The 27231-nt window shown below is 37.3% G+C and overlaps 2 protein-coding genes across 3 annotated transcripts in view; one reads left to right on the top strand and one right to left on the bottom strand.

The window, feature by feature from the left end:
• The first annotated feature begins 437 nt into the window (after positions 1-437).
• On the top strand, positions 438-16396 carry fkbp5 (FKBP prolyl isomerase 5). Of its 2 annotated transcripts, none has more exons than XM_044347810.1 (11): positions 438-1323; positions 7681-7813; positions 7963-8107; positions 9170-9312; positions 11341-11455; positions 11554-11710; positions 13358-13448; positions 13676-13759; positions 13852-14037; positions 14162-14401; positions 15448-16396. In XM_044347810.1, the coding sequence occupies exons 2-11, from the start codon at positions 7709-7711 to the stop codon at positions 15547-15549; spliced, it is 1368 nt and encodes a 455-aa protein (XP_044203745.1). In that variant the 5' UTR covers positions 438-1323; positions 7681-7708; the 3' UTR covers positions 15550-16396. The 2 variants fall into 2 exon arrangements, with proteins under 2 accessions (XP_044203745.1, XP_044203744.1); XM_044347809.1 differs by lacking the exon at positions 438-1323 and adding an exon at positions 3276-3545.
• A 3332-nt stretch (positions 16397-19728) lies between these two features.
• The window catches only part of LOC122980099 (sodium- and chloride-dependent GABA transporter 2-like), a 29562-nt gene continuing 22059 nt past the window's right edge, over positions 19729-27231 (bottom strand). Inside the window, exons 5-15 of the mRNA XM_044347807.1 lie at positions 26985-27072; positions 26736-26868; positions 25953-26087; positions 25266-25369; positions 23837-23961; positions 23594-23706; positions 22725-22862; positions 22515-22617; positions 22331-22431; positions 21045-21215; positions 19729-20959 (exon numbers count right to left, since the gene is read on the bottom strand). Of these exons, the coding sequence (XP_044203742.1) occupies positions 20849-20959; positions 21045-21215; positions 22331-22431; positions 22515-22617; positions 22725-22862; positions 23594-23706; positions 23837-23961; positions 25266-25369; positions 25953-26087; positions 26736-26868; positions 26985-27072 (1322 nt within the window). The 3' untranslated portion in view covers positions 19729-20848. The remainder of the gene's footprint in view (positions 20960-21044; positions 21216-22330; positions 22432-22514; positions 22618-22724; positions 22863-23593; positions 23707-23836; positions 23962-25265; positions 25370-25952; positions 26088-26735; positions 26869-26984; positions 27073-27231) is intronic.

Genomic DNA, 27231 nt, shown 5'->3' with positions numbered 1-27231 from the left:
GCTGCCTGGCTGTCTTCCAGCAGTGTGGTCAGACAGTGTCCTCGCCGCCTCTGACTGTGGGATTCACCCACCAGAAACCTGCAATAAAGTTTTAACTATCTAAGCACCTCAGATCAAACCATAATGGAACAGACGGAGTTTTAACTTTCCCACATGAGGTGAACTTTTTGGGTCAAAGATATATTCAAACAAAGAACGACTGCAGCGTTGTAAAGTTTGTAAGCATTTTAATGCAAAAAAAAAGGATGAACATAAATACAAGCAGCCGCCATAAAACATGCTTTATTGCAATTGGAACTGTAATTGCAATTTATTGGACGTAATAGTATAATAGTGTCCTCAGACCACTACAGCAAAGTCATAAAAATCTTTTATGACCATCATGGGAATTTTGCTGCTCTTGCCCCCTCCCCACCCCACCCGCCCCACACACATACACACACAATGCAGCAGATAAATGAGCAGATTACACATTTTTCAAGATTTAAGCTTCAAGAAACTTTATTGTCTGCCACATAGTGACAGAAATTCCTCTTTGACAAGGCTCAATCGAAGACAAAGGTGGACAAATGTCACAAAAACAAAGTAGACACAGTAAAACAGCAAAAACATCACAGTAAACTGTTGAATGCTAACATAAAGGCAAGTTTAGGCGTGAATATATCTGTATGTGCCTATAGTGCGATTTATTTAGGACAACAATGGCTGAGGGGATGATGGACATTTTTTAGTTTATATCTTATGTTCATAAAGCGGAACTTATTCAAAGCAAGATTTCATCATTATCTAGCTGGTGTTTCTGGGGGTTTTGGTTCACAGGGGGGAAGTTAAATGTCTTCTGTTCAAAGTCTGTATTTAAATACAAAGAGAAGTTTGGCTCAGAAGTTCAGAGCTCATTTATCAGATCCACCAATGCTATAATGGTCAAACTCATATCTGAACATGTCACTTATCTATAGCAGAATGCGATGAGGGCGATAGGTTCGATTGTGCCACATAAAAACATTTCTGAATAAGCAATGGTCGCATGTACTGATCACAATGAAGAGCGTTGTACTCTGGTCTGAGAGTGACTTAGTGTGCCAGTTTTTCATGCCTTGCGGTCAGAGCCATAAAAGTAGATATATATTTGCCACTTGTGAAATCACAGGCAGGCTTTTTTCCAATGGGATGAGACAATAATTATGACTCCTACAACTTTAAACTACGCTGCTCTGTTCCTCTCTCTCATGTCTACCTCTTTCTATCCTTTGTCTTTTTTAATTCTTTACTCCATGTGGTTACTACAGACACTGGCATGTATTGACAACCCTCTGCTTCAAGGTGAGTAAATCAGAGAATCACGTGGAGATATTGGTAGAAATGATCTTGTAAACACAACTGGGATATCATATTTAGATTTCACTGAGTAATGAAGCGTCCCTTAAGCGTCACTTATTTATTTTAATATAATAAAGAAAGAGTTGTCTTTTTAGGAAGTTGTGAATACAGGCTAATTATAACATATACGACTGGTCACATGGGAAACTTGTCAGTTAGGAAGTAAACATGTTCACTGAGTGCTGTTTAAGTAACGTTCTGCGGTAAAGGTTCCTGAGTATTTCCATCATATTTCTGAGAAAATGACGGTATGCTTTAGTAGTTTATAGCTGCACTCTTTCCTTTGCAGATTAGACTCTCAAAACAAGAGCTCGTAAAAGATGATGAATGATACTTCAGAACATTACACAAAGTAATTACACATGACAACACCTGGACATGTTTATTACTCTAAGATATCATATTACACTTTGACTGGGAGTATTCTTTTAATAAGATGGGAAACATAAATTACAACAGGCTACCTAAGAAGTAACTAAACATGTTTATTCAAGTACTTTATTTCAGTACAGTTTTGACATACTGCTCCTTTACTTGAGTATTTACACTTTTTACTCTTAGAACTTTAATATGAATTTATGTTTTACAGCCAATTAGCTGCACTATTTTCTTTACAGATGAAGATTTTACTTGAAGAACAAGAGCTCACAATGGTATACTTCCCAACACTTCAGCTGGACAGTTTATTACTTTGATTTATCATTTAACACTTTGACAGGGACTATCATTTATTATCAACACATTTATCTTTAATATATTTAATGCTGCTGAGATGGAAACGCTTACTGTGATAGATTAGATAGGGAAAGTTCAAATACAGGTCATTTTACTTGAGTAATCATAATTTACACTTTACTACATTTCAGATTACTTGCAAAACAAAAGCTATTAAAATATGACACACTACTTCACAATGTTACAAGAAATAATTACAAATAACAACAACTTAACCAGGTTTATTACTTATTAAAAGGACCATTCTTGGTGAGTTTTACTTTTATAATCCTTATATGTATTTGCTGTACTGTTTAATCAAGTTTAATGTCATAGTTATGTTTCCTAACTTTTCCTTAAAAAAATATGTCTTGTAGGCTACTTGTGGTGTTTTTTTTAATTAGTGTTGTTATTTTTTACACACACAGACACACACACACACACACACACACACACACACACACACAAACCACTGTAAACACAGCAGTAATGTAAACACAAGTTGTTTAGGAAAAGATGAGAAATCTCCACCCGGTAAAAAATCACAACAAGGAAATACTGTGTAAAAAAACAACAATAATGTGAGCATGTTTGTCGAAATCCCTACCTGCGAATGAGTTAGCCTAAAAAAAAACGTGACAGCACTTGTACTTTTACCATCAAAAACAGAGAGAAAAAAGAATCTCCGGTAAACAAAAATAAAGAAGGCGGGGTTTTCACCGTGTAATCCGTCACTCCGCGCTTCTTATCGGGCAGTGAGGTGTGCTTTAATTTCGGTGCTTACACACCCCGTGTGTGTGTGGCAGCAGGCGGCAGCTAAAGGCTGGGCTATTACACAGTACTGTTGATGATATGTGTTGTCAGCTGAGCGGAGAGGACAGCCTGCTGCGGTACAGGCTGTTCCCGGCCTGGCTCGGCACGGAACGGGTTACAGGTCAGGGTGTCTATTGGAACACAGTGTTCTCATCAGCAGCGGCTGCGGTACAGCTACAGTACAGCCGGAACATTGTGTTACTTTGTGGCTGCTTTCCAAGACCTGCCCTTAATTTTACACTAAACGCCCTCCCACAACTCTACTCTATTCTACTCTCTCTCTCTCTGCCTCTCTCTCTCTCTTTCTCTCTCTCTCTCTCTCTCGCTCGTTCGCTCGCTGTGCTTCTCTCCCTCAGCCTGTGTCATTTTGAAGTCTGTGCTCCATGTGGCTACTACACCGGCACGTTTTTCGTCATTAGAGAGCAGAGGATAAAGGGAAAAAGACAAGGGAAAAAAAAAGAAAAGCTGCGCTACATAAGAACCACATGTGCAGAACATTTAGTACCCTGGATGTGAGATGAGAGGGGCGGGCTTGAATTAGGAGGAATAGACGCGGCTTTTAAAAAACATCTACCAACTGAAATTTCAGCGGGTCACCGTGGAGAGAAAATTACAAAAAAACAGGACCATAAGGAAAGGTGAGTGCTTCAGTTTATTCTCTCTCTATATACAGTCTACTGCTCTGCTGCTAAAAGACTTAATTAAGAAGTTAATTAAGACGTATAAGGTTTACCGGCTTCTGTAGTGCTTTCTGCTCACGCCTGGCTGAGTCAGGACACTTGTTATGCATAAGAAATAACGGTTTAAAAAAATCTAAACATAAACAAGTGTAAAACAGTTCATGATTTAATAAAAAATCGAGGTGCCGTGTTTGGTTATAATGGTGTTGCAGGATGGATGCACTGTTGAATTTACCACACGTGTGGGGGCATTTGAGGTTACAGCTGTATCCTACTGTGCTCTGGAAAATAAGGGCTGATAAGACTCCCTGTGTCTATGTGTGTGTGTGTGTGTGTGTGTGTGTGGGTGAGAGTGTGTGTAAATGTGGCACTTGGCTGTGGTTCCCCTCGGAGGTGGATGAGGACAACAGTTTACATCCAGAATCCCTTTAGGCTTAGGTGTATCTTCAGAAATTACAGGTTGTGTAACCCTGATTCTACTAGTTCACTCTGTGCTGATTCGTACTCATTTTGGACCCACTGGTACATTCACAGGACATAATGGCAGCCTTCTGAGAAATGAAAGTACATGGGTGACATCCTACATGCATTTAGATTCAGATGAGGTGGTGAGATAAAGGCACACTTCACCTATATACGCACTGACAATGGATATGGGTTGGGGGGCAAAGTCCGAGAGATGAATCAGACGGCCCTAGGGAGTTATTTAATGAAGATAATTGCTTCATGTATAAATACACTAACATGAAAAGCTTAGGTAACTAAAGTGTGGCCAGCTCTTTATCTTTGCTTTAATCCCTCCTGAAAACACACTGTCAAATTCAAGCAGAGGGTCATTCCTCATAAAAAGTAGTACATGTGTTTGCCATCGAAGCAGGATTTCCAGAAAGTGATGGCTGTAAAAGCAACTTTACATGCTTTGCCTGCATCCTCTTTAATACCCTGTGATGCAAATGTCAGGTTAAAAAAGCTTCTCCCATGTCAGACAATGCATTGCTTCAGGATGTCAGCAGAGTACGGATGTGAGACAGAATGTACAAGATATAATGTGTGCGTCTGTAGCTGTGGTCTGTGCCTCATTGTGTTGTGTGTTCCTGCATTCCTCCGCAGGGTATCAGAGTTTAGGTACATATAGTCTTCATGCCATCTTATCAGTGTCGTTAAGTACTTTCAGTGCTATTCTGGGTTCAGACATATTTTTTTCATACATGAAAAGGAAAAAAGTAAAATGATGAAACTGATGGAAAGAATCTTTTGATTATGGGGGATTTATTGATGGTGGTAAATCATCACAGTAATGCTCCACTTGTTTTATTTAAATTGGAGTATTGTTTTAAAGCAAATGTAAAGGTGAGGTCAATTTGAACAATTAAAATCTGCCTATTTTCATCAGGAAAATGAAGCTGGGTTGTACGTGAGGGGGTCTCAGATTGGTGAGCACCATCAGGCTTTGCCAGCGGGGAACTGTGAATAGAAGGAACATTGTGTTCAGACACACACACACACACACTCTCACACACACACCAAAACACACACACACACACACACAGTCACATACACACACACACACACACACACACACACACACACACACACACGAGTTAACATCTAAAATGAAATCCATGAAATTTAAAAGACACAGGACAAGGTGTTGCTTCTGAAGAGACATTTTGTCCTCTGCTTGTGTTGAGGAGTTCAGTGAATGAACACTTGATCCTCTTGAGTGACACAAATTTGAAGAACTGGAATAAATTGTGCAGATATCAGTAGGACAGATCTTTATAGTTTTACCCTGGGGGTTTAGGCACACGGGTGGTGCCATGGCTTGAGCTCTTACTGCTCCTTAAGATCTTGCTCCCACTAAGAAAATGAGTTTGAATTTCCTCATCAATATTCAATTCAATGAGCTAATCGCCAAGTTGAGGCCAGGCTCTGTTGCTTAACGTTTGTACTTGCAGGCTCTTTAAGAACTTAGTGACGATGGCTGAATGTCCTAATATTTGCACATGATCGTTAACAGCATCTGGGATGTCCTGAAAGTCAGAGAGAACAGGGAAAAATCTAGGATCAGATCTGACGTTTCTCTCTCTCTCACAACGCACTGCCTTTGAGTAAAGTTCATAACCTTAAACCATCTCTGTGGAAATGTTAAGTGGCCACAAGACTGCCATTTCATCATCGTCTCCCTCACAAAGACTCCCTTTAGACTTTGCAGTAAATATGAACAGGTTGTCCAATTAAATATTGTTTAAAAATGTTTTTAAATGTTGTTTGCTTCAGCAGAACGGACAAAGTCTTTCTCGCTGTACCTGTTTTAAATGATCTCACTATGTCCAAATGTTACATAATTTCCAGTGCAGGGGAGCTCGAATGATGCGTAAGAGTTAAGTTGTAATGATAAAATTTGCAAGAGTCTTCCCTGCAACATCAGAAAGATAATCTCTTATCTGTGGTTCTTATAAACACAGACAACACAAACAAGTAGAAACCAAGGCCTTTACATAAACCTTTTTCTCCTGGTGGAAACCGACAATTTAAGCAAGAAGTTGGGTCGTTTTTTTGTTTGTAACATGTACATTTTGTATAAGTATCTTGTTTCCTTTGTTAACACTTGTTGGTCAGCCTACCACCTATTATCTCATCATAGGTGTTACATTTCCATTTGTTACTTCACAACTCCAGCCAAAGTGCTAACCTTAGTATCAACTCCACATGCTGCCAGGGCAGCTGATGCTACGTGAGCAAGTGTTAACGTCTCAGCTGTTGCACATGATAATGATCACCAAAAACTGTTTGCCAACATGTTTAACATATCCAAGTAGCTTTTTCATTGTCTTCAAACAATGTCAAGATTATTCTGCCTGGGCAGACTGAAAATGCCTGCAGGCATGTGTACTGACGCAGTAACAATGCATGTCGACAGCGATTGCTCCTGTGATGAGAGAGGAAACATTTAGCAGCTGTAACACCAACATGTCATTACAGCTTTATTGCTCTGGCAGTGCTGTTGACGAAAGACTTTTTTGACACATGGAGGTGTGAGACAGAATCATCTATCTATCTATCTATCTATCTATCTATCTATCTATCTATCTATCTATCTATCTATCTATCTATCTATCTATCTATAATTAATGCATTGTTTTAAAGAAAGAGAAAAGAGAAGGATGATAATACTGTACTTTATTTGGCATGAGAATTGGTGCTACCAAAAGAAGAGAATCTTAGAAAAGTACAGTACAGTAAGCTACTATACAGTATATCACAAAATCAGAGAGAAAACAGAAAAACAGACAAGCCACAAATACTGTTAAGATATTGTATCACCTCTAAGTCGAAGAGATCCAATTCAAAAGTTCCACCTGTCTCAAATACTGCAAGAGAAATGACACAACTCTGTGATGGTGCAGCTATATTTGAGTGTGGTGAAAGCCAAACTTTCCTGTGCACATAAGGGTTTTAGAAACAAGACAAATGAAAGACTCATTGCAAAATGAACAGTGAAGATATCTCAATGAGGCTCTGCTGTACTGTGGATTTAATTTTGGTGTCAATAAAATGTCTGGATGCCATTTATAGATCCTGCTGTCAAAGATCACAAAGGGTTATAAACTAACAGTCGTGAACGTACTGTACTCAGTGAGTGTTACAAAATAAACCTAGCCGCTGCCTTTAATGTAGATTTATAGTTATGTAATTACTTCATGTGTGGTGGATCAGAGACGGTCCGATACAGTTGAGTGATATCAACTACAGTTCAAGGTAATGTTCCTCACACAACTGGGAGCAATGCTAGGATGGCTTTTTCAGCAAAACTGTATCTTCAGTGCAAAGTGTCCTTAAATAGCTGCAAGTTATATAATGTGGAGGAAAAAGTCATAGTTACTGCGTGGATTATGGTGATCTGGTACAGATATTTTTGTCTGAGATTGTGATTTTCCACTCCAGCTCCACAAATTAGATTTATTTCATGTTGAATTGTCTTTGTTGCAACTTTGTTCCAAAGTGAAAACATGAGACATGAGGACATGTTGTTTATGGAACTCAAATTGCTAACACGTAGGCTCGTGTGCTTTTAAACAAATGTTTACAGTGTTACCGTGTGATGCCCACACGCAAAAATGACCAGTGATCAGGATCTGCCAATGGACGGCCAATCAGCCACAGCTGTGTTTGCTGCAAAGGGCATTGATGTAACACCTAATAAAGACGAAGGAGTGATCAAGGTATTTATTGTCATTGCTTCAAATTAGGACTCATCTTCCCAATGTATGGCATGATCATGATTTTTATCTTCTCTGGATCTTCCAGCTCCTCTCTGTCAAATGTTGTAAGTTTTATCAGTTAAACTGGAAGCTTGTCTTCCTGTTTCCAGGTTGTAAAGCGTCAGGGGATAGATGGAGATCGACCGATGATTGGGGACAAAGTGACAGTCCACTACACTGGAAAGCTGCTCACTGGGAAGAAGTTTGACAGCAGCCGAGATCGCAAGGAATCTTTTTGCTTCAATGTCGGCAAGGGTAGGAGACTTTTCATGCAATATATTACTGCATGTATTACAATCACATCTAGTAGTGCCTTAGTGTTGTCTCTTACTATAAGGAATGATTTGACATTTAGATAGTTAGAGTTAAATGAGAAGATCAAAATGGGAATTAGCTTTATGTGCCAAGTATATTTATGCAAACAAAGAATCTGACTCTGGTTTCTAGTGGCTCTCAATGTGCTTAGACACAAAAATCCTTAGAAAGATACAAGCAAGTGGAGTTTCATACAATGTCTGTATACAGATGAAACCGTTTCGATAACTGTAAACATAATATAAATAGTGCAAAGGTGTGAAAAGTGCAAGGAGTGTGGAAATAAATATTGAATGGGTTTGTCTGTTGAATGTAAACCTATGGCCAACAGTTGGATAGCTTAGCTTTGCATAAAGACTGGAAACATAGGGAAAGACAGCTAGTCTGGTTCTGTTCAAAGTTAAAAGTGCTGTCTACCAGCACCTCCAAAGCTCAGTAATTAACATGTTATAGCTATCTTGTTAGTTTAAACTGTACAAAAAATGACATGTTGTGGTTTCACAGCGGGTTATGTGGGGGACTATTTCTTTGCTGGAATTTTCACTGTTTGCCTTGCAATCTCATGGTGACAAGATTCTTCACCCTGCCAAAAAATATTCTTGCATATAGCCTTCCATAAGACTGTGACTTGATGTTTTTACTTTACGAAAAAACAAACAAACGAGATATAACATGTTAATTTTGTTGCTTTTGAGGTGCTGGTGGGTGGAATTTTTAACCTTTGGCTCGGTATTTCCCCATTCCCAGTCTTTATGCTAAGCCAAGCTAACCAGCTGCTGGTGGCAGCTTTGTATTTAGCCAACAGGCATGAGAGTGGTATTCTTCTTCTCATCTAACTCTATGAAGAAGCGTATTTCCCAAAATGTCGATCTATTCCATTAAATTCTAATTATTATACCTGAAATTTTCAATTATTACACAGTCTCAGAGCCTGTTTTATGAACAAGCAATGTTTCTTCTCATTGTTTTTTTTTTTTTTTTAATTTGCTTTGCTACACACAGGACAAGTCCTCAAGGCTTGGGATATTGGTGTGTTGTCTATGCAGAAGGGTGAGGTGTGCACACTACTGTGTAAGCCAGAGTATGCTTATGGATCTGCTGGAAATCCTGACAAAATTCCTCCCAACTCTTCAGTACTGTTTGAGGTAGGAACTGAACGTCACTGCTGCTATTTGTGCTGTGCATTATTTCTGCATCACACTGAGGGACTCTGATAATTTAGGAGCATGTGTCAGTCTCTGCAGATGGAGGTCTCCGGTCATAAAATTAACTGGTTTGTCTATTTTAATCCTCCTCAGTCAGAGTAGTCCAGTTGCTACTCTTACAAGTCTGTTTGGAGCTCAGTAGGGATACATTTTAGAGGGTTTCTATCCTCTATAATCATCGATAATTATAATTCAGTCCTGAGAAAACTCAATTGAGATTTATTCAACTGCTCTGCTTTACAAGTTACCCCCATAGACTATAAAAAATATGAACAAAGCCACTGTGATGTCACCCATTGGTTTCTGAAGAGCAGTTTTAAAGCTCAAAGTGTGCGGCTTCGGCCGTCGCCATCTTGGCAGTGCCTGACTCCACCTAACCATGGATGTATAGAGAGAACTGGATATAGTGTCGGAGGTGGGGCCCCGTTCATTCCTATGAAAGTTGCTTGGAGGCGCATGAAGCCAAAAAAGTCCAACTTCTTCTGCATTGCTTCTGCATCTGTTGGGATGACAGAGCAAGCACACTAGTGACTTTTGACAGCTGAGCCGGCTACTTCCGGCTTAGCCCTCCAGCTAACTTGTGTGGGGATAAAACAATTCAATTGTGCGGCTCTTCTAGACTTTCGAAATGTGATTGGACTGAACTGATCAAATTATGACAGTGAGACAAGTCATTTCACAGGGGTTGTGACGCTCAAAAAAATGTATCCACTAATTTACAGATGTCTCTTTCACAATGTAAGTCTATGGAAAAAAGTCTTTTTGGGCCCAATAGTGTCACGTGACATTGTAATTACATGATTTGGTCGCTATGTCAAATTGGCTTCAAAGCCTGGTGTTGTTCCTGTATCCAGTTCTCTCTATACATCCATGCACCTAACTCCCGGCTAATCCAAAATGGGCAAAGAGGTGGAGCTGAGGCGAGCCGAATGAAGGCTGGTTGTTGAAACAAGCCACCTAGTGGCTAGCAACCTGTCACTCAAAGCAGCCACATCCTTAATTATGCATAACTTTACGGCTTAATAAAATTTAAATGGGTGAGTTATAAAAAAAACCCTGTACAGTTGTCATGAATGGGGAAATTAGCTATAGAGACCAAAACCGTTTTTGTGCCAGGCTGTAAACATGTTTATTTCTGCTGTAAAGTTGGGCATTTTAACATGGGGGTCTATGGGCATTGACTCACTTTTGGAACCAGCCTCAAGTGGCCATTCAAGGAACTGCAGTTTTTGGCACTTCTGCATTGGCTTCATTTTTTAGCCTTGGAGGTTGCTGCTTGGTTACCCCCGAAGGACACATCTCAGTCATAAAATTTAATATTCTACCTCCCAGAAGTGTTCATTTTTTCAATGCTCCCACTGTATCACTTGCAGCAAAATTCAAGTGTATCAGATGTTACAGAAAGTTTTATAGTTAGGTGTTCAATGTTGATTTCATATGTGATCGCTCATGTGCTGAGCAAGCAGACATATTCAAGTTATTCAAATATTTTTAGCTTCACCAACATACTGACATTTTTTGTTACATGTTATTTAGCCTCATAAACCCCACTTACCCACCCATAGATCAGTCACTACAAACTCATGCTATGCAGCCAAACTTTGTTCAAACCCACAGAACCTTATTTATAAGTTTAGCTGAGATCCAAAATTTTCCAAAGATACCACATATGTCAGGTTGAATTTTGGGGAAATGTGTATAAAATGATGCACAAGACAAGATGGAATATTATAGCCATCAAGAACAAAGAGTCATGAGTTTAAACATTCCACTCAGTTTATTGATTTTGATTATTTTTTTCATGATTTACGTGACGACTCCTACTTGTTTTTTGTTATGTGTTTGCTTTTCTCCTCCCACACCAAACCCTTCTTTCCCTACAACATGTTCTGCAGAGATGTAATTTTATATTCCAATAACCAATATTTGTGAAATACAACAAATAAATAAACGTTATCTACAAAACAGATTGAGCTACTCAAGTTTGAAGGAGAGATGCTCACAGACGATGGCGGCATCATAAGAAGAATAAAGGTCAAAGGGGATGGTTACACTAATCCCAACGATGGAGCGACTGTTGATGGCAAGCCACTTCTTTTTCTTCATTGATGGCGACTAATATTGTGCCGCTAAATGGTTACATCGAAGGTTAATTTGTGTCATGATTTGTTTGTCCCACAGTGCACCTGGAGGGGACTTGTGCTGGTCGACTGTTTGACTGCAGGGACGTCAGCTTTATTGTCAGTGAGGCTGAGGACAAAGGCATTCCCCTGGGAGTGGACCGAGCTATGGACAAGATGCAGAGAGGAGAGTGCTGTATACTTTACTTAAAACCAAAGTAAGTTACCAAAAATCTTAAAATATGATCCATGTCATCATTTTATGTTTTGCAATTGCACTCAGTCAGATTTTGTTTGGTAATTGTTTGTGCTAAACTGTCATGCTGTGACCTGACCTGTGGTCCTTTCCTGACTTTCCTTTTAAATCAACAAGTTATGCTTATAGAAAATCTTTTATTTTCACAATGCTCAATGTATGAATTTTGTCAGATTAGGAATATATTTAGTTTCAGTTTTCGATTATAGTAATATTTGTCTCATATGGGTTTTTGAACATTGATATTATGCCAAAACAAAACCCTAAATATCCCTATCCTGTATAAATCTTCTGCTTTAAAGATATACTGTATTGGTGTAAACGTACGTGCACTATACTTCCAAAGTGTTGACTGTCAGGGTCATATCTGAATATATAAAAACCTATAAAACCAGTCTCATAGCTTGAAGAGTGATGTGCATGACTTGGTTCTTCAACACCTGGCTGAGAAGTCAGTCATCCAAAACATGAAGCAAAGTCAAATTAGTATTGTAATTCATGTAAATATTTTCCTCTCATATCATTACAAAAACAAGTGATTCATTTGTTGTTCTGTGGTAACTAAATCCCTGTAACTTTGCTTGTTGAGATTTTTCTTCCATCATAAAAAAATATTTGTACCATAAGTAAAATAGAGTGCAAAAAGAGGGAACAAATAATAAATAGAGCACACAGAACAGCCCAAACCACATCATATCTTTCATTTAGCCCCGCCTACACTAACCCTCTGGGCAACAGCAATACAAAGAACTGGTGATTAGTACCAAGAATTCATAGCACACCAACAGTTCATACCGAGAGTTCATACCAGCAAACAGTCAACTAACACAGACGCAAAAAATGGAATAAGAAATAAAGTAGAAGATAGATAGATAATAGAAGAAAATAAAGACATAGAAACAAACTATATACATAATGCTTCTCCTGCTTAAATCACAAAAATCTACATTTATCTCAAGACATACACACAATATGTCTCTATACATTTATTGTTCTTCTTGGGAATCAGAATGATCCATTTCTGTTGATGTAACTCTTATATCTCCCCATTTAAGAAACTGTACTGTATTGTTTATTTTGCAGTATGTATGTATGTATGTATATATGTATGTATGTATGTATGTAATTTTTGCTAATCCCATTCATGACAACATCTCCTTCATCAGCTTACCTACAGATGGTTTATTTTTCTTTCCAGTGAAGACTATCAGCGTCTTTGCTTGCAAAATACACATATTAATTAGTACATACTGGCCCTGTTTTATAGTAAAATCCGGAGGTCTATTAAAACCAACTGTTCAATTGTGTGATGTAGCTCTTTCCAGAAAGAAAGAGTGTTCTTTTGGCATAATTGGGATATAACTATAAAATGTATGAAAATGTATCACAGCTGCAACATGCATCAGCCAGGTTTTAAATTCCCTACCCTGTAGATTAAATGTCAAATGCCATGTGTTGGCTGTTTACAGCTGACAGCACCTCTCTGCATAATTTGGCAGTTTAAACATGTAGAATGGAATATTCCACAAGAAAGATTTAGCAATTATTCTTTATTTCTTTCTTTCCTTCTGAACAGCATGTCTTGTTTTTTTTTTTTTTTTTTTAACAGGTACGCCTTTGGAAGCGAAGGTAAAGCAGAGTTCAAAATTGGACCAGACAAAGACCTTGTATATGAGATTACCCTCAAAGACTTTCAAAGGGTGAGCTCTATTTTCTACTTTGTTTTTGCTAAATGAATAAACCAAATTCTACATCACATTAGATTAGACTTGGATTAATATATTTGTGTTACGTTGGGTTGATTTTCCATTACAGAAACTTCACTGAAGCCCATTTTGAGAGAGCTTTTAGCTTGTGAATAATTTCAGCTGAATAAACTTAAAAACAATGCTTACTCACATTTTCTGACATTTTCTGTTTCCACAAGGCTAAAGAATCCTGGGAAATGGACGTGCATGAAAAGCTGGTTTTGGCTGCTGAAGTTAAGCATAAAGGGAATCAGTATTTCAAGGTACAGTGTTCATGCTGGTCTTTTTTTAAATCACAACTCATAAATATTTCCTGTTAACGTGTCCATAAATTGGTGTTATCTTCTTGTACTAGGCAGGGCGGTACCAACAGGCAGTCATCCAGTATCAGCGCATCGTTTGCTGGCTAGAGATGGAGTGTGGAACTGGGATGGAGCAGTTGAAGAGGATACAAGAATTTGCTATGAAGGCCCACCTCAATTTAGCATTGTGTTTCCTGCGGATAAAGGAGTTTTCACAAGCAGTAGAGAACTGCAACAAGGTGAGCAGCAATACCCTAACCATATTTCCTGTAAACAGCATTTAATTTCACAACATTGTCGCTGTGCTGCTGCAGGGACGTTCTAGATATATTCTTAACTAATTACTCTGTGTGTGTGTTTAAGGTGATTGAGCTTGATGAGTGCAATGAAAAGGCTCTGTATCGTCGCGGGGAGGCCCGTCTCCTCCGTAACGAGTTCAGCCTGGCCTTGGCAGACTTTCAGCAAGTGCTGCAAGTCAACTCCTCAAATCGAGCAGCTCGTGCTCAGATTTCCATCTGCCAGAGCAAGATGAAGGAATATCATGAGCAGGACAAGAAGACCTACACCAACATGTTCCAGAAATTTGCAGAACGTGATGCTGAGGTCTGTAAACTCCCTGTTCTTGACTAAATGTAGAGAAAATGTCAGCCTGACCTGCTTGTGTTTTGTATTTCTCTCCACTTTTCTCTCCTTTAAGTGTATTAAATATTAACAGTTATATCAAGTTAGAAGAAATAATTCAAACTCTAAAAATTATATGATTTGTACTAACACTTGGCTATCATCTCTCTCTCTCTTACACACACACACGGCAGTTTTTTATTAAATTGTTTTAGGAATTATCTTATTTTCATTCAATTGTAGACCTGTATTGTTATGTATTTCCTTGACAAATCGTCACTTTTCACTGATATGAAGATCAAGGTCCATTACATTCACTTATCCTCAGTGAAGAAGATTTTAAACAAGAAATGGTTAAGAGATGTCTAAGCAGTCAGGGAATGGAGGCATTTTAGTGTAGCACATAACAGAGTATTTCATAAGACTTCTGGAAAATACACAGGAGACAAAACTGGCTACAGTTATTTATCTGGATGGAACGTTTTTATTAGAGCTGCTGCCGTCTTTTTATCCAGAGCAAACACTGACCTAAATGATCAGCCATTTTGGGAATAATGGTGAGAACTGTTCATGCAACCTGCCAAATATCCTGTAAAATAATTTGATTTTATGGCAGGACCCCCTTCATTCAAATTGCATTTATATGGCAGATTAAATTTATTTTAAGGTTTCAGTTATATGTTCACAGTATATTGTCCTGCTCTGTGTATCAGTGTGCTTTCTTTTGTAGTATACTGACCTCTAGTGTTCATTAATGGATTTGTTGATTTTTCTCTCTCATTGATGCTGATGCTCTTCCCAGTTAAATAGGAGAAAATATCTCAAGAGTAAAGAGGCAGCAACACAGAGTGTTGATTTGTTGAATGACAAATCTAAATTTAGTTGTTTCGATTGAATTTACTGATTGCATTAAATGCACAACTTCATGGGACATGCAGAATCTATGATTTTAGGAGTTTCAGTCTAATGACACCAACTGCTGTAGTCACTTGTGCTTCACCTGAAACACTATATTGTTTCTTAACCAGGTTGGGAAGACGAAGAGGAGGCGGGACGAAAGCATGAGGAGCACCATGAATGGCGAAGTGGGCATTAAACGCCGACGGAAGAGTCAGGACTGTCTGTCCTAACAGTGACATTTGAAAAGGAGAAAAAGAAAGACAGGCCTCCCTTTGATTTCCAAACCCAGAGAGCAGAGGCAGGAATGAAGTCATGTAAAAGCCTCTGATCCAAACCTCTTCATCCCAAAATCCAACATTACCATTCCTGCATATAAAGCAGAGTGTAAACAGGGATGTTTGCAAGCCAAACAGCATTTCCCCTGTCACATGGACTGTGCAACTGCCAGAATGCACCTCCCAGTGGAATTAGCACTGCAGAATCAGCGAGTTAAGATTGGTGAACACGTCTACCACCCCCATCCACTTTTTTTTTTTTGAGGGGAGGGGGGATTATTTTTCATTTCTTCAACACATACAGATGAATTCAATTTCCTTTGTCATTAGGCTACTGTGTAGAGTTGAGATGTGCCTCCACAGTTTGTATCCAATTCCAAAACTGCTCTGACTTGTATTTGGTATTAAGCCTTTTTGAGGCAGCTGCATGCATGTATCACGAGGTGCTTGGGATTCAGACTTGAAACTTTGCTATTTTTTAAAAATGTGCAATATGTACTTTGGATAAAAGGCGCAACAAGTCATGTGAGGTCGATGGTATTTTCCAACAAAAACACAATCGATTATTCTTTTGTTGTGAAAAAATAATAAGAACCAATTGCCTATAACTAAGGGCTTGGTTCAAGATAAATTATCACAGGATAGGAAGTTACACAGCCTGAATTCATTTAATTTGGGAAATACTGAAAATACGTTAAATACTTAATACTAAAAATCCTCCTCCAGACATGAACCTTCAGTATTTTCATAATTCACTGATACAGACCTCGTGTTCTCAATCAGCAGGAGCCAGAAGTAGTAAGCAAAATCTGAAAAAAGCACAAACTACAGATACTAAATATTACCAAAAAATAAATCTGTAACGCTGGCATATTGCAACCTGCTGTCCCAAATATTAAATTCACAATTCATATGGTTATTGCTATAAATACACAAACAGCTGAATTAATATGAGACAATGATGTAATACCTGTAAAGCCAAATCAGTACATCTGTTTAAGCTTAGAGAAGCTAAAAGGTGGTTATTTTCAGAAATACATTTATCCCCTTGTTTTGGGTAAACATAAGGCATTGTAAAATGGATTCGACCACAGTCATGCACTAAAGTGATTTATTCATGAACACAGGCATGATCATTATTAATTTGTTGAAAATGTGTGTTTTATCCATTAAGCACATCAGACAGTACAAACAGTTTGTTTTATGAGAAGCCAATCTGGTATTGTAGTCGATCAAGGATTACAACTGATGATAGGTGCCCACTGAAGGACGCTTATGGGAGTGAAGACAGATGATAACATCAGTTTTATGGACTGATTACATTTTAAACTGGTGGCAGCTGCAAAAAATAAAACCATAAAAAATACACGTTAAGATATATTAAATTAAATGTTTCCGCTCCTGAGCTTTGTTGGATTTTAGTGGTTGATGAATCAATGTTTATTCTTCTGTTGCACTCATTGTATGTTAATCTATCGGCTAATTGCATAAGCAGCATGGCACAATCTTCAACACACACACACAAAAAAAAACTTTAACAGCTGCAGCATTATTTCTACTGACTGTCAAAAATCCTGAAATTTGTGATTCAAAACTCCCACACAAGGAGACATTTGATCATAAAATCACCCCATTCCCACTTTTGCATCTGACAGGGCAGACACATTAGTTTTGACTCTGTAAGTGCAAATGGGAGAGGGACACAGAAACTGCAATTAAGCTTTAAAATCTTTCACAAATGTCATCACTTTTTCAGCTTTGGTAATGTGATCAACTAAATAATTTTACATCTGTGTAGTTCTTTTTGCTTAAGTCTCAAAACAGGTATCTCTTTATTTCACTGCATCTTTTTTTTAATGTGTGAATGTTAGCGGATAGTAGACAATAATGCACTTTGGTGACTGTCAAACCAACACTGTTATCTTTTTATGAAATGTCTGGATAAAATCTGGACAATTATCTTGAGATGTTTTATAAACATTGGTTGGTTCAGAATGAAAACCTTAGCTGTCTTAAATATTTAGTGTAAAAAAAATCAACAGTGTGTGTGTGTGTGTGTGTGTGTGTGTGTGTGTGTGTGTGTTAATATATATTGTTGTATGTTAGCAAGGTTTTTAAACAGCTTATTGCTAAATGTTTTCAAGTACTGCTGGCTCTAAACATTCAGACATTTTGTACAGTGGAAATGAGCATGAAGTACTTTTTTCTAGCAATTATAAAATGTATTTAAGAATATACTGAATATTTATCCCCCTCTGTCAACTACAAATCCTGAAGAAAAAAAAAATTCCAGTGCTACACTCATCATTTTTGATAACTTGAAAATGTAAGTTATGGGAATAATTTGGACAATTTTGACTTAAACAAATAGGCTAAAATGCAGCTGGTCAGACTGCAGCTCACGGCCGACAACTGCAGTGTTATGTCATTCAAAATGTTTACATGTATTCAAAAGATCACCGCCCTGTAAAACAAATTGTGATCAATGTTTTCAACCGGCATTCATGCAAAAAGAAATATTTTCAGACAAAAACTACGTAAGGTACCTTTGTTCATGTCTTCTTTATATATATATTTTTTATTTTTTTGCACTTTAAAAGCATTAAATAAATCCAAGAGTTGCATTTAAAGAAAGATGTCATTCTTTTAAGTTTTAGTTTACTATTTGGTAATAAGTGTAATAACAGCTTTAAATTACAATATTGATGGGAAAATTGTGAAGACGTTTCATCAAAGAATAGGAGATATACTAGTATTGTTTATGATTTAATATAGTGGCTGCAGTGGCTTTATTTTACACATTTCTCTTCATCAAAGTGTCTGAAACTGTCGGATGAGACATCACATTCAATTCTCTGAATCTAATTTATTTCAACAGCAATTGTGAATGCGAGATGTGTATTCTGTCAACACTGTATTTAGAAGAAATACATATCCAGACATACATGTTACATCATTTTTGGCTTTGAAGATAGCAGATTTGAATCAAAGCTACTGATTTATACAGCAGTGGATGTTTACACTAAGGTTTAGTAACTGTAAATTTCCCCTGTCATGCATATGGCAGCTACATACATTACACTACACTTACCACATTGTGCCGTACCATTTTCCAAAAACAATGATCCACTTATTACTGTGTGATGTTGCAGTTGAGCAAGAAGTTATTTGGAACTTTCTTGTGTTGTTGAATTCAAGAACACAAAGGTTTATGTGTTATGATTTCTTTAATGGACTCTATAGACTGCACTGCCCAGAGGAGGACCTGGATCTGTGTAGCCTACACAGAACAAAGCATTTATGAATTATTGCCAATTTATTATTCACATTTTATTAAAACATTTCTTTACAAATTGTTGATTTTCATGGTTTCCATGGTCCACAAAATATAAACAACTTTGCTCTCAAGCAAGAATAAACTGGCAACTGATTTCTGAATGTTTGTAAAAGATTAATAATTGTTTTCCGCCATTTCATTGTTTAGTCGTTTTGACTAAACAATGAAATGAAAAAAAGAAAATTCATCAATAATACTAGTTTACTAAAACTTCTTAACTCATTTATAATTAATCACATTAATACCTAATTGCCCAATTCATGGTTAATATTTAATGAATGTCACATTGTTTAATAAGATTTAAATCATGAAATTAACATGTTATATATCAATCCAATGATTCATTCAATCACACAAACACTTTCATTAATAAAACATTAGCTTAGTGGTTCATGATGTATTTACTGTTACAGTGGGTGACATTTTCAATTTAAACATGAATTCACATGATTCCTGCTACAGATATTTTTAAAAAACAAATTATGAGTTGATGCTTAAATTCAAACAAATTTACAGCATTTATGTGTTATACAAAGAACTATTGCCTCAAATTTCATTTATGTAGGGTATAAAAATACAAAATGATACGTATAAGCATGAACCTGCAAACTTGATAAATGAGTAAGACAATCTGTATAAAAACTAGAATTAAACAAACTATAGAGTAAAAATATAATCTATGTAACTCGTAAAAATATACTCTTTGTGATTCTGTTACAGCCAACAGGTTTGAACAGTGTTTCCATCATCACAGTAACACTTGTTATTATTACAATAATCACTTTTTTAAAAATCAGACTCTGAACACAAACTTGTGAATGAGGAATACTTCCCTACCTGGGGGCGATGGTACATATAGTACTCGGCGCAGGTCAAAAACACTTCATTGTGTTGACAGCCTTGTGGCTCAGCTGGCTAAAGCGCACAAAGTGTCCAAGGTCTGAATCTGACCCTTATATTGCTGGACTACTCTTTGTTCAAATCACCTTATTTAGAATTTACACTTCTATACAAATTTCATTTATGTAACTTAAAATGACCTAAAAGTGACTACAATGTTCAATCTGTATGGCTTATTTGGCAACTGTTTATCAATGTTTCTTAATTCCTAACAGTTATACACCCTGGTTAAAACAAACAAACAAACAAACAAACAAACTCATTCTCATACACTTTTTCTTTAGATGAGTAACGAGTTATAATATCAAATATTGTTTTTGAATTTGAGCATAGATGATGAATGAACCATTTCTCATTGACATGAATAAAGACCATGAGATATGGTTGAAAGCTCCAAAACCAAGGAGAAAACAAAAGGTCTCGGTACAGTAAGTGGAGTGTTGAGCTACATTCTCTTTACCATATGCTTACCATATCAAATTTTCCTTATGCTTCTTATACTTAATGCTTACCATATCAAATATTTCTGTTGAGTCAGCATTTAAATTCTTTAGTGTTTAATGGTGTGAAATCATATAAAATTTGAGGCCATTCCTTTAGAGCAGTGATTCCCAACCAGCGGTTTAGGAACCCCACAAAGGGTCGCAAATTACATCTGACGGGTTGCGAGATTATTAACAGAATTGTAAAGCACCCAAAGTTTTTTTTTTCTTCTGCCAAACAATCTTTTTTTCAGACTTTTCTTTAATCGTTTAATATTAGCTTTTTTGTGAATCACTGGAATTAAAGGCATTTCATGCCTTTTTAAAATTACTCTGGTTGAACTAGTTGTAACTAGTATACATATTCAAGCAGTGAAGGGGGGTCTCACGTGGACATTGCTTTGTTTTACGGGATCACATCCCCAAAAGGTTGGGAACAACTGCTTTGGTGGTGTAGGACCACTGGAATGAAAGTAATTACGTTTTTTCCTTATGCCTCACAGTGTTCAGTATATCTGAAGGGAGTCCAGTTTGTTTAGGACACTATGCCGTCAGAAGATGAGGTGAAGTCGAGCAGTTCAAGAGCTTTCTTCTCTGATTTGGTCAAAGGAAGGTCTTCAGCTGGTGTGCATAAGATGGAGATCCTCTAACAAAGAAGAATATTCATTTTAATAAAAATAACAGTGACACAAACACAGAGCTTTATGGAGGTATGACCCATTGTTATATACCTGTCGAAGTGTCCCGGGAGTGATGATCAGGTTATACAGCATCCAGGCGGGAACCATGAGTGTAGAGGAGAGAGTGAACCACCAACCAAGAGCATAACCCCACCATGGATACTCAATTGTGTTGTTGAATTTCAGAGGAGTGTATTTGACCAGGGAGAAAACAAACGTTCCCTGAAAATTGCCATGGATACAGTGGTTTTAGTCAAGGGAATGTACTACAAATGTTAGAAATGCAGAGTACACCAAATCACCCAAACCACTACAATTCAACCATCTAAGTTTAAAAATGAAAGACTTAGTAATCACCATGTAGTTATAAAGCTTGTTAATATTGATTAATTCAAGTTACAGTCATGAGTTCAATGTTCACTAAACCCCTCTCCTGAACAGTGATTATCCACATGTAGCTATAGCAACCATACAGTAACTAGGCGCGACAGGTCAGTCATTCAAGCTTTGGGTATCTCCACATGCCTATACATGGGTAGCACATCCACTGTATAGTATTTCCACACTGTGTGGAAGTCAAGCCTGAATGCTTACGGAGTTTAGGGTAATTTAAGGGCCTACTCTTTATTATATTTGTGGAGGTTGCACTCCAGCAACCCCCAGTAAAACTTGTTGTCCAAGATAGTGTTACATTTGCCAAACTTATCGGTTAGTCCTCATCCTCCAAGCCTTTTTCATTGGTAATGTTGACGGTGAAATACTCTAATACCCTGAAAAACATCGAAGCTTATGCTAGCCAAAAAGGGTTATAGATAGAAACAACAGTTTGATATTATATTTTTCCTCCTCATATTTAAAATACTAGGACTAACAATCTCTTTTTAGCTATATACTAAAGTGTACTTGAAACTAAAAGACGCTGATGCCTGACATTAGCTTCAAGTACACTTAAATCAAGTGCATATTTAAGACCCCTTTTGAAAAGATTATTATTTTAAACCATTCAGCTGGAAACACTAAAAAGTCAGCTTGAAACAGTATTTTAAACCATATCACAGAACAAATGTTAGCTTAAATAGCTAGCTAGCTACAGCTAGTAAAATCTGCCAGAAACAGATGTCACTTCAGTCTGCAAAATTGAGAGTTGGCAGCTGTAAATGAGCAGGCTGTTTTTGTCTACTGCTGTCGGAAATCAAGAACACATTGTGAAACAAATGAGTGGTAAATCTGCCATCATAATATGTGCTGTATGAGAACAGAAAGTGTGAGAGGTGCAGCAAGTAAATAAGGGCTAAGGCTTAGTGAACAGACAACTGATTGAGTGAACTTTAACTCACCATGCAGATAAGTGGAGTGACATATTTCAAACAGTACTTAATCAGAGTTAAAGGCCTGTATCCAATCATGTCCTCTATGTTGTCATAAAAACGGTCTGCACCTGTGAGTAGATGGAAATGCTGTGGTGAGGGAATTTAAATTCACGGTGAAGGCACCACTGAAATAACTCATTTATTAACTCACCATACACCCATCCAATACACACAGACTGCAGTATGGCAAAGAGAAGTAGAGTCATCCCACTGCAGGCATAGTAGTCAAACACCTGGAAGATGTACAGTCCACCCTGTGTACGAGACAGGAGCTCAGTTAGTTGTCATGTTATTGTGGTCTATTGTGGAAAAAAAAGCTTATTATAGAAGAAAATGATGTGATAATTTAATTTGATCTTACTTCTGTAACCATCACAAGGCCGATGAAGAAACTGAAGACACTGATAACAAGCAGAAGAAGTTTACGTCGATGACCAACATGGAAGAAGTCAGGTTTCATGTCAGAAATTGCTGTTGCAAGAGCTTCCAGACCTACAAACTGAAACACGCACAGACGTCTCAGTTACACAATAATTCTACATGTGCTGCACACATTACAAATTTCACGGTGCTGATTTCATAATAATTTAGAAAGTAATGTAAGCATACCTCCGAGGCTGCACAATCCTCTAATGTAATTATCTTTTGTATATAAATGATTAGAAATGTTTAATCTGGATCTGCATCAAATCAATACACAAAGTGATAGAAATCATGGGATACATGAGCCAGATTTTTGTCATATTAGTAAGTGCAGACGTTTTCTTAATCCTTGAAAAAACAAAGACCTGATTACTCATTCCTTGGCCCATTGCTGAACTTTCCATCAAAATTCACTGAAATCTGATGTCTAGTTTGAGATAGTAACTAACAGACACACATATAAACAGTCAAAAACAAAAACTATGAAAAACACCATTCCCATAAATAGTGTCCCTTGTTAACTGTGAGACACAGATCTCAAAGGACCAAAGGACAAGATCCAAAAACGTTCAAAAAGACAAGCTGTTATGCAATGTATGAATTAAAAGTAGAAGAAAAATGGGATCTGTTATAGATATGAAGCCCTCATTTTGTTGTACAATGTATGAAATTGTTTGGGAAATGTAGATAATCCCAGAAAGTAGATCAGCATTTCATTAATTTAATAATCATATTACAGCACAATTTAAATCAATTAATATTGTATTGAAAACAGCAACAAAATTACTGTTTTGGTACTGTGCGTACCTCACTGTCCAATCCCAGGAGGATGATCATAATGAAAAAGAATATCGCCCAGATCTGAGGAAATGGCATCATGGCCACTGCTCGAGGGTAGGCAATGAACGCCAAGCCAGGACCTGCAGTGAGAATCAGATGATCAAAAGTAATGACGGACATCTGGTTATTTTATAGATTTTCATTTATTCAATAATTGAGAGTATAATGAAGCAGTTGCCCAATCATTCACTTACAGTTTTATATTCTCACCTGATTCAGCCACTTTTGATATATGTGTGTTCTGCTCATATGCCATGAATCCAAGAGCAGAGAAGATTGCAAAACCAGCCACAAAACTGGTCCCACTGTTCAGAAGGCACAAGTAGACACAATCCCTGAAAACACACAACAAAAATACATGTTTATACTTGTATTATTTTGTATTAAATGCACAAAACTTCCACATTTCACTGTAGTCTCTTTGACTCAAATCCTAAACTGAGTGTTTCACATAAATAGCACAATTCAAAATCACTAATATAACAAAGCTGGTTTCATTTTTGGCATGACTTCTGATTCACTCAAAACAGTTAAAGAGGAGAGAACAAGGACTCAATCTCAATTGATGGGCTTACTTAGTATGAACTACTCCTAAATTCTTGCCTAAAATGTGTGCTGAGGTAGCAAAGATGTCCTATAGAAAGTTTAAGTATGTCTTGTGTATCTACAGCTGTGAAGCTCATTGGTATCATTTTTGATTCAGTTTCCTCCAACTGTGAGCAATATTCAGCAATAGTCTTTTCTCTTGTGCCATGTCCTGGAGAAAGTTATCCAGGTGTTCATTTTTTGCTATGTAGACTACTTTTATTTAATAAATATTTGTTTTATTTTGCTGTGACCAGTTTTTTGAAGGTGTGCAGTAGGTTTGCCCCTTTTTACACCACAGACCTTTTAAAAGCTCAAATCTTTGCTAGGTTTCTGAGATCGCCTGACCAAAAACTGATCCTGAGTTCCAACTGAAGATGTCAGTCGTCATAAATGGTTCACAAATACATATTTCCCTTTTTAAAAAAAGGCTAAGAATTATCCTAAAACAGCTGGTCACTGTAGTTTTTCCACAAATTTTACACAAACAGGAGTAAGCTGTGTATATGTCAAGGGCTATATTCAACTGCGAAATAGTGAGTATTTACAGCAGTAGGATGGTGAATGTGGGATCGACTCAAAATCAACTACAGTGCCCATGTTCCTCATAATGAAGGTTCCAGTGAAGGGGTGTGGCTCAGTAGTTTCAGAACAGATCTCTATGGCACAGAGGGATGAGCTATATCAGGCTTTTGCTAACACAGGAAATACATGTAAGTAGGATCAATTCGTTGATGGTTTTGTTTTTTTTCATTGGATTTGTCAACAATTAGAAAAATATAGAGTGTCACATCACTAGACTTATCCTTCAAATCCTGTATCTTCAGCAGTTTCTACCTGCATAAACTTATGTATGCCCTAGTGTGTGTCCTACTTCTGTTGAATGCTCTTACACAGCTTTTCTTGTCTTTTCTTGAAATGTGCTTTATAAATAAAATGACTAAATCATCGGTTTACCTAAGCTGCCACCTGGACAACTGTGCCAATATGTGTCTTTTGTGTATCTGCTGTATCCAAACTGATAAAAAAACAGTAACTATTATATCAAACTCACTTGTAACAGTTGTTATTGTACTTATTATAACTGCCAAGTGCAGTTAGACACCCAATGCAGATAGCATAGGAATAAAATATTTGTGTGCCAGCATCCATCCACACCTGCAAGACAAATAAAGGACATTTTTTTCATGTATTGAATAACATATGAAATGCTTGTATTCACAGTGTTGTAACTTGTCACTGAAGTAGTAAAATATTTTACAAAGGGACAGAACTGCCTCATGTTCATTTGCTAATGTTTAACACTTTTGTCTGCTTAAATAACATCAGCAAAGCAATCATCAGCAAACACCAATGAATGATGAGTGACCAATCCTTTTAATCCCCTGAACTCTGATTTTCTCCTTAAATATCCCCTTAAGTTACTTTCTGTGTACAATGTTTGATTATACTAAATGTTCTGTTTGTTCCAGCAATTCATTCAAGTTACTGTACATTGATTGAAATAATATGATGAAACTCAAGGCACCAAGTTGCTTATAGCTTCATCATTACATAAAATGGAAATTCAAATGTTGCTTGATATAAATTTCAGTAAAATTCCGCTTTATATCACAAAACACAAAAGCCTTTGATCAATGCTGTTGTGTTTGCAATGGTGGTGGAGAATGACAGCTGATGGGGTGATAGGTTCAGTGGACACACATGATCAAAGCAGAGAAGCAGTGAAATCTGCTCATACCTGGGGATCACTGAGGCGGGATGGATCCGGGTAGAGGTAGAACTTGATCCCATCTAAGGCCCCAGGCAACGTGAGTCCACGAATGAGCAACACCACCAGCATCACATATGGAAATGTAGCGGTGAAGTAAACTACCTGTGGAACATTAGCTTTATTCTGTGTTCAAAGTTATTACAATTCAAATGAGTGAATGAGTAAATTTCAGAGAAAGTATGTTTCAGGTAGTGCAACTGGTCATAAAAGCACAGTAATGTGGTAACATCTCAACATTAGAAAGCCTGTATTTTATCTTTAAAGATGATTTCAAACAAATCATTTAAATGAATAGTTTGACATTTTGGGAAATATGTTTATTCATTTTCTCACCAAGAGTTAGATGAGAAGATTGATACCACTCTCATGTCCGTATGGTAAATATAAAGCTACAGCCAGCAGCTGGTTACCTTAGATTAGCCTGGAAGACTAGAAATAAAAACAGCTAGCCTGGCTCTGTCCAGAGGTAAAAATCCACCTACCAGCACCTTTAAAGCTAATAAGTAAACGTGATATATGAGCAAAGTGTACAAATTTGTGGTTTTATGGACGATGTGCACTGTACTATTTCTTGACCGGGCATGGTGACTCCAGGAGTTAACTGAGCTTTTTTTTTTTTTTATTCTTAAGATCAATGACTAACTTTGTACAAGCACATCATGCTCTTAATCTGTAATTAAATGGTAGTGCTAAAGGGCATGGTTTCTTACGAGGTGATTGCAGTGCTTTAATGAGTAGTCCTTGTCCTACCTTTCCGGTGGACTTGACTCCTTTCCAGACACAGAAGTAACAGATGACCCAGGACAACAGAAGACACAGTGCCAACTCCCATCTCATGCTCCCTAACTCATGGATACTTCCTGTGATATTCAAAACTCTTCGCCTGCAAATCACATTTAACTTATGATTTCAGAGTCACTTTCAGAACTTATCGTCATATTTGATTTTTTTTTTTTTTGTGTGTGTGTGTTTGTTTTTAGATTTAGTTTTTGCACTTACTCCCAAAATTCTCTCACTGGTGATGTTGCATTTCCTGCCACAGTCCAATTGAAATAATCAGGCCTTCGATCAAACTCCACACAGTTCTCTGTTGTGAAGGAATACAGGACATGTTGGACATGTACACACATGATCAATTCTGTCAAAGTCTTGCACAACAGCAGAGTATTTTATGTCAACATGTCTGGAGGGGGTGTTTAAGTATGTTATGCAAAGTGACTCTGAGGCCAAAATCACATTCATCTCT

The sequence above is a fragment of the Thunnus albacares genome, chromosome 4, assembly GCF_914725855.1.
Source record: "Thunnus albacares chromosome 4, fThuAlb1.1, whole genome shotgun sequence".
In the NCBI taxonomy this organism is placed as follows: Eukaryota; Metazoa; Chordata; class Actinopteri; order Scombriformes; family Scombridae; genus Thunnus; species Thunnus albacares.
The sequence above is the reverse complement of the archived record's forward strand: the minus strand, read 5'-3'. Positions and strand labels throughout refer to the sequence as shown.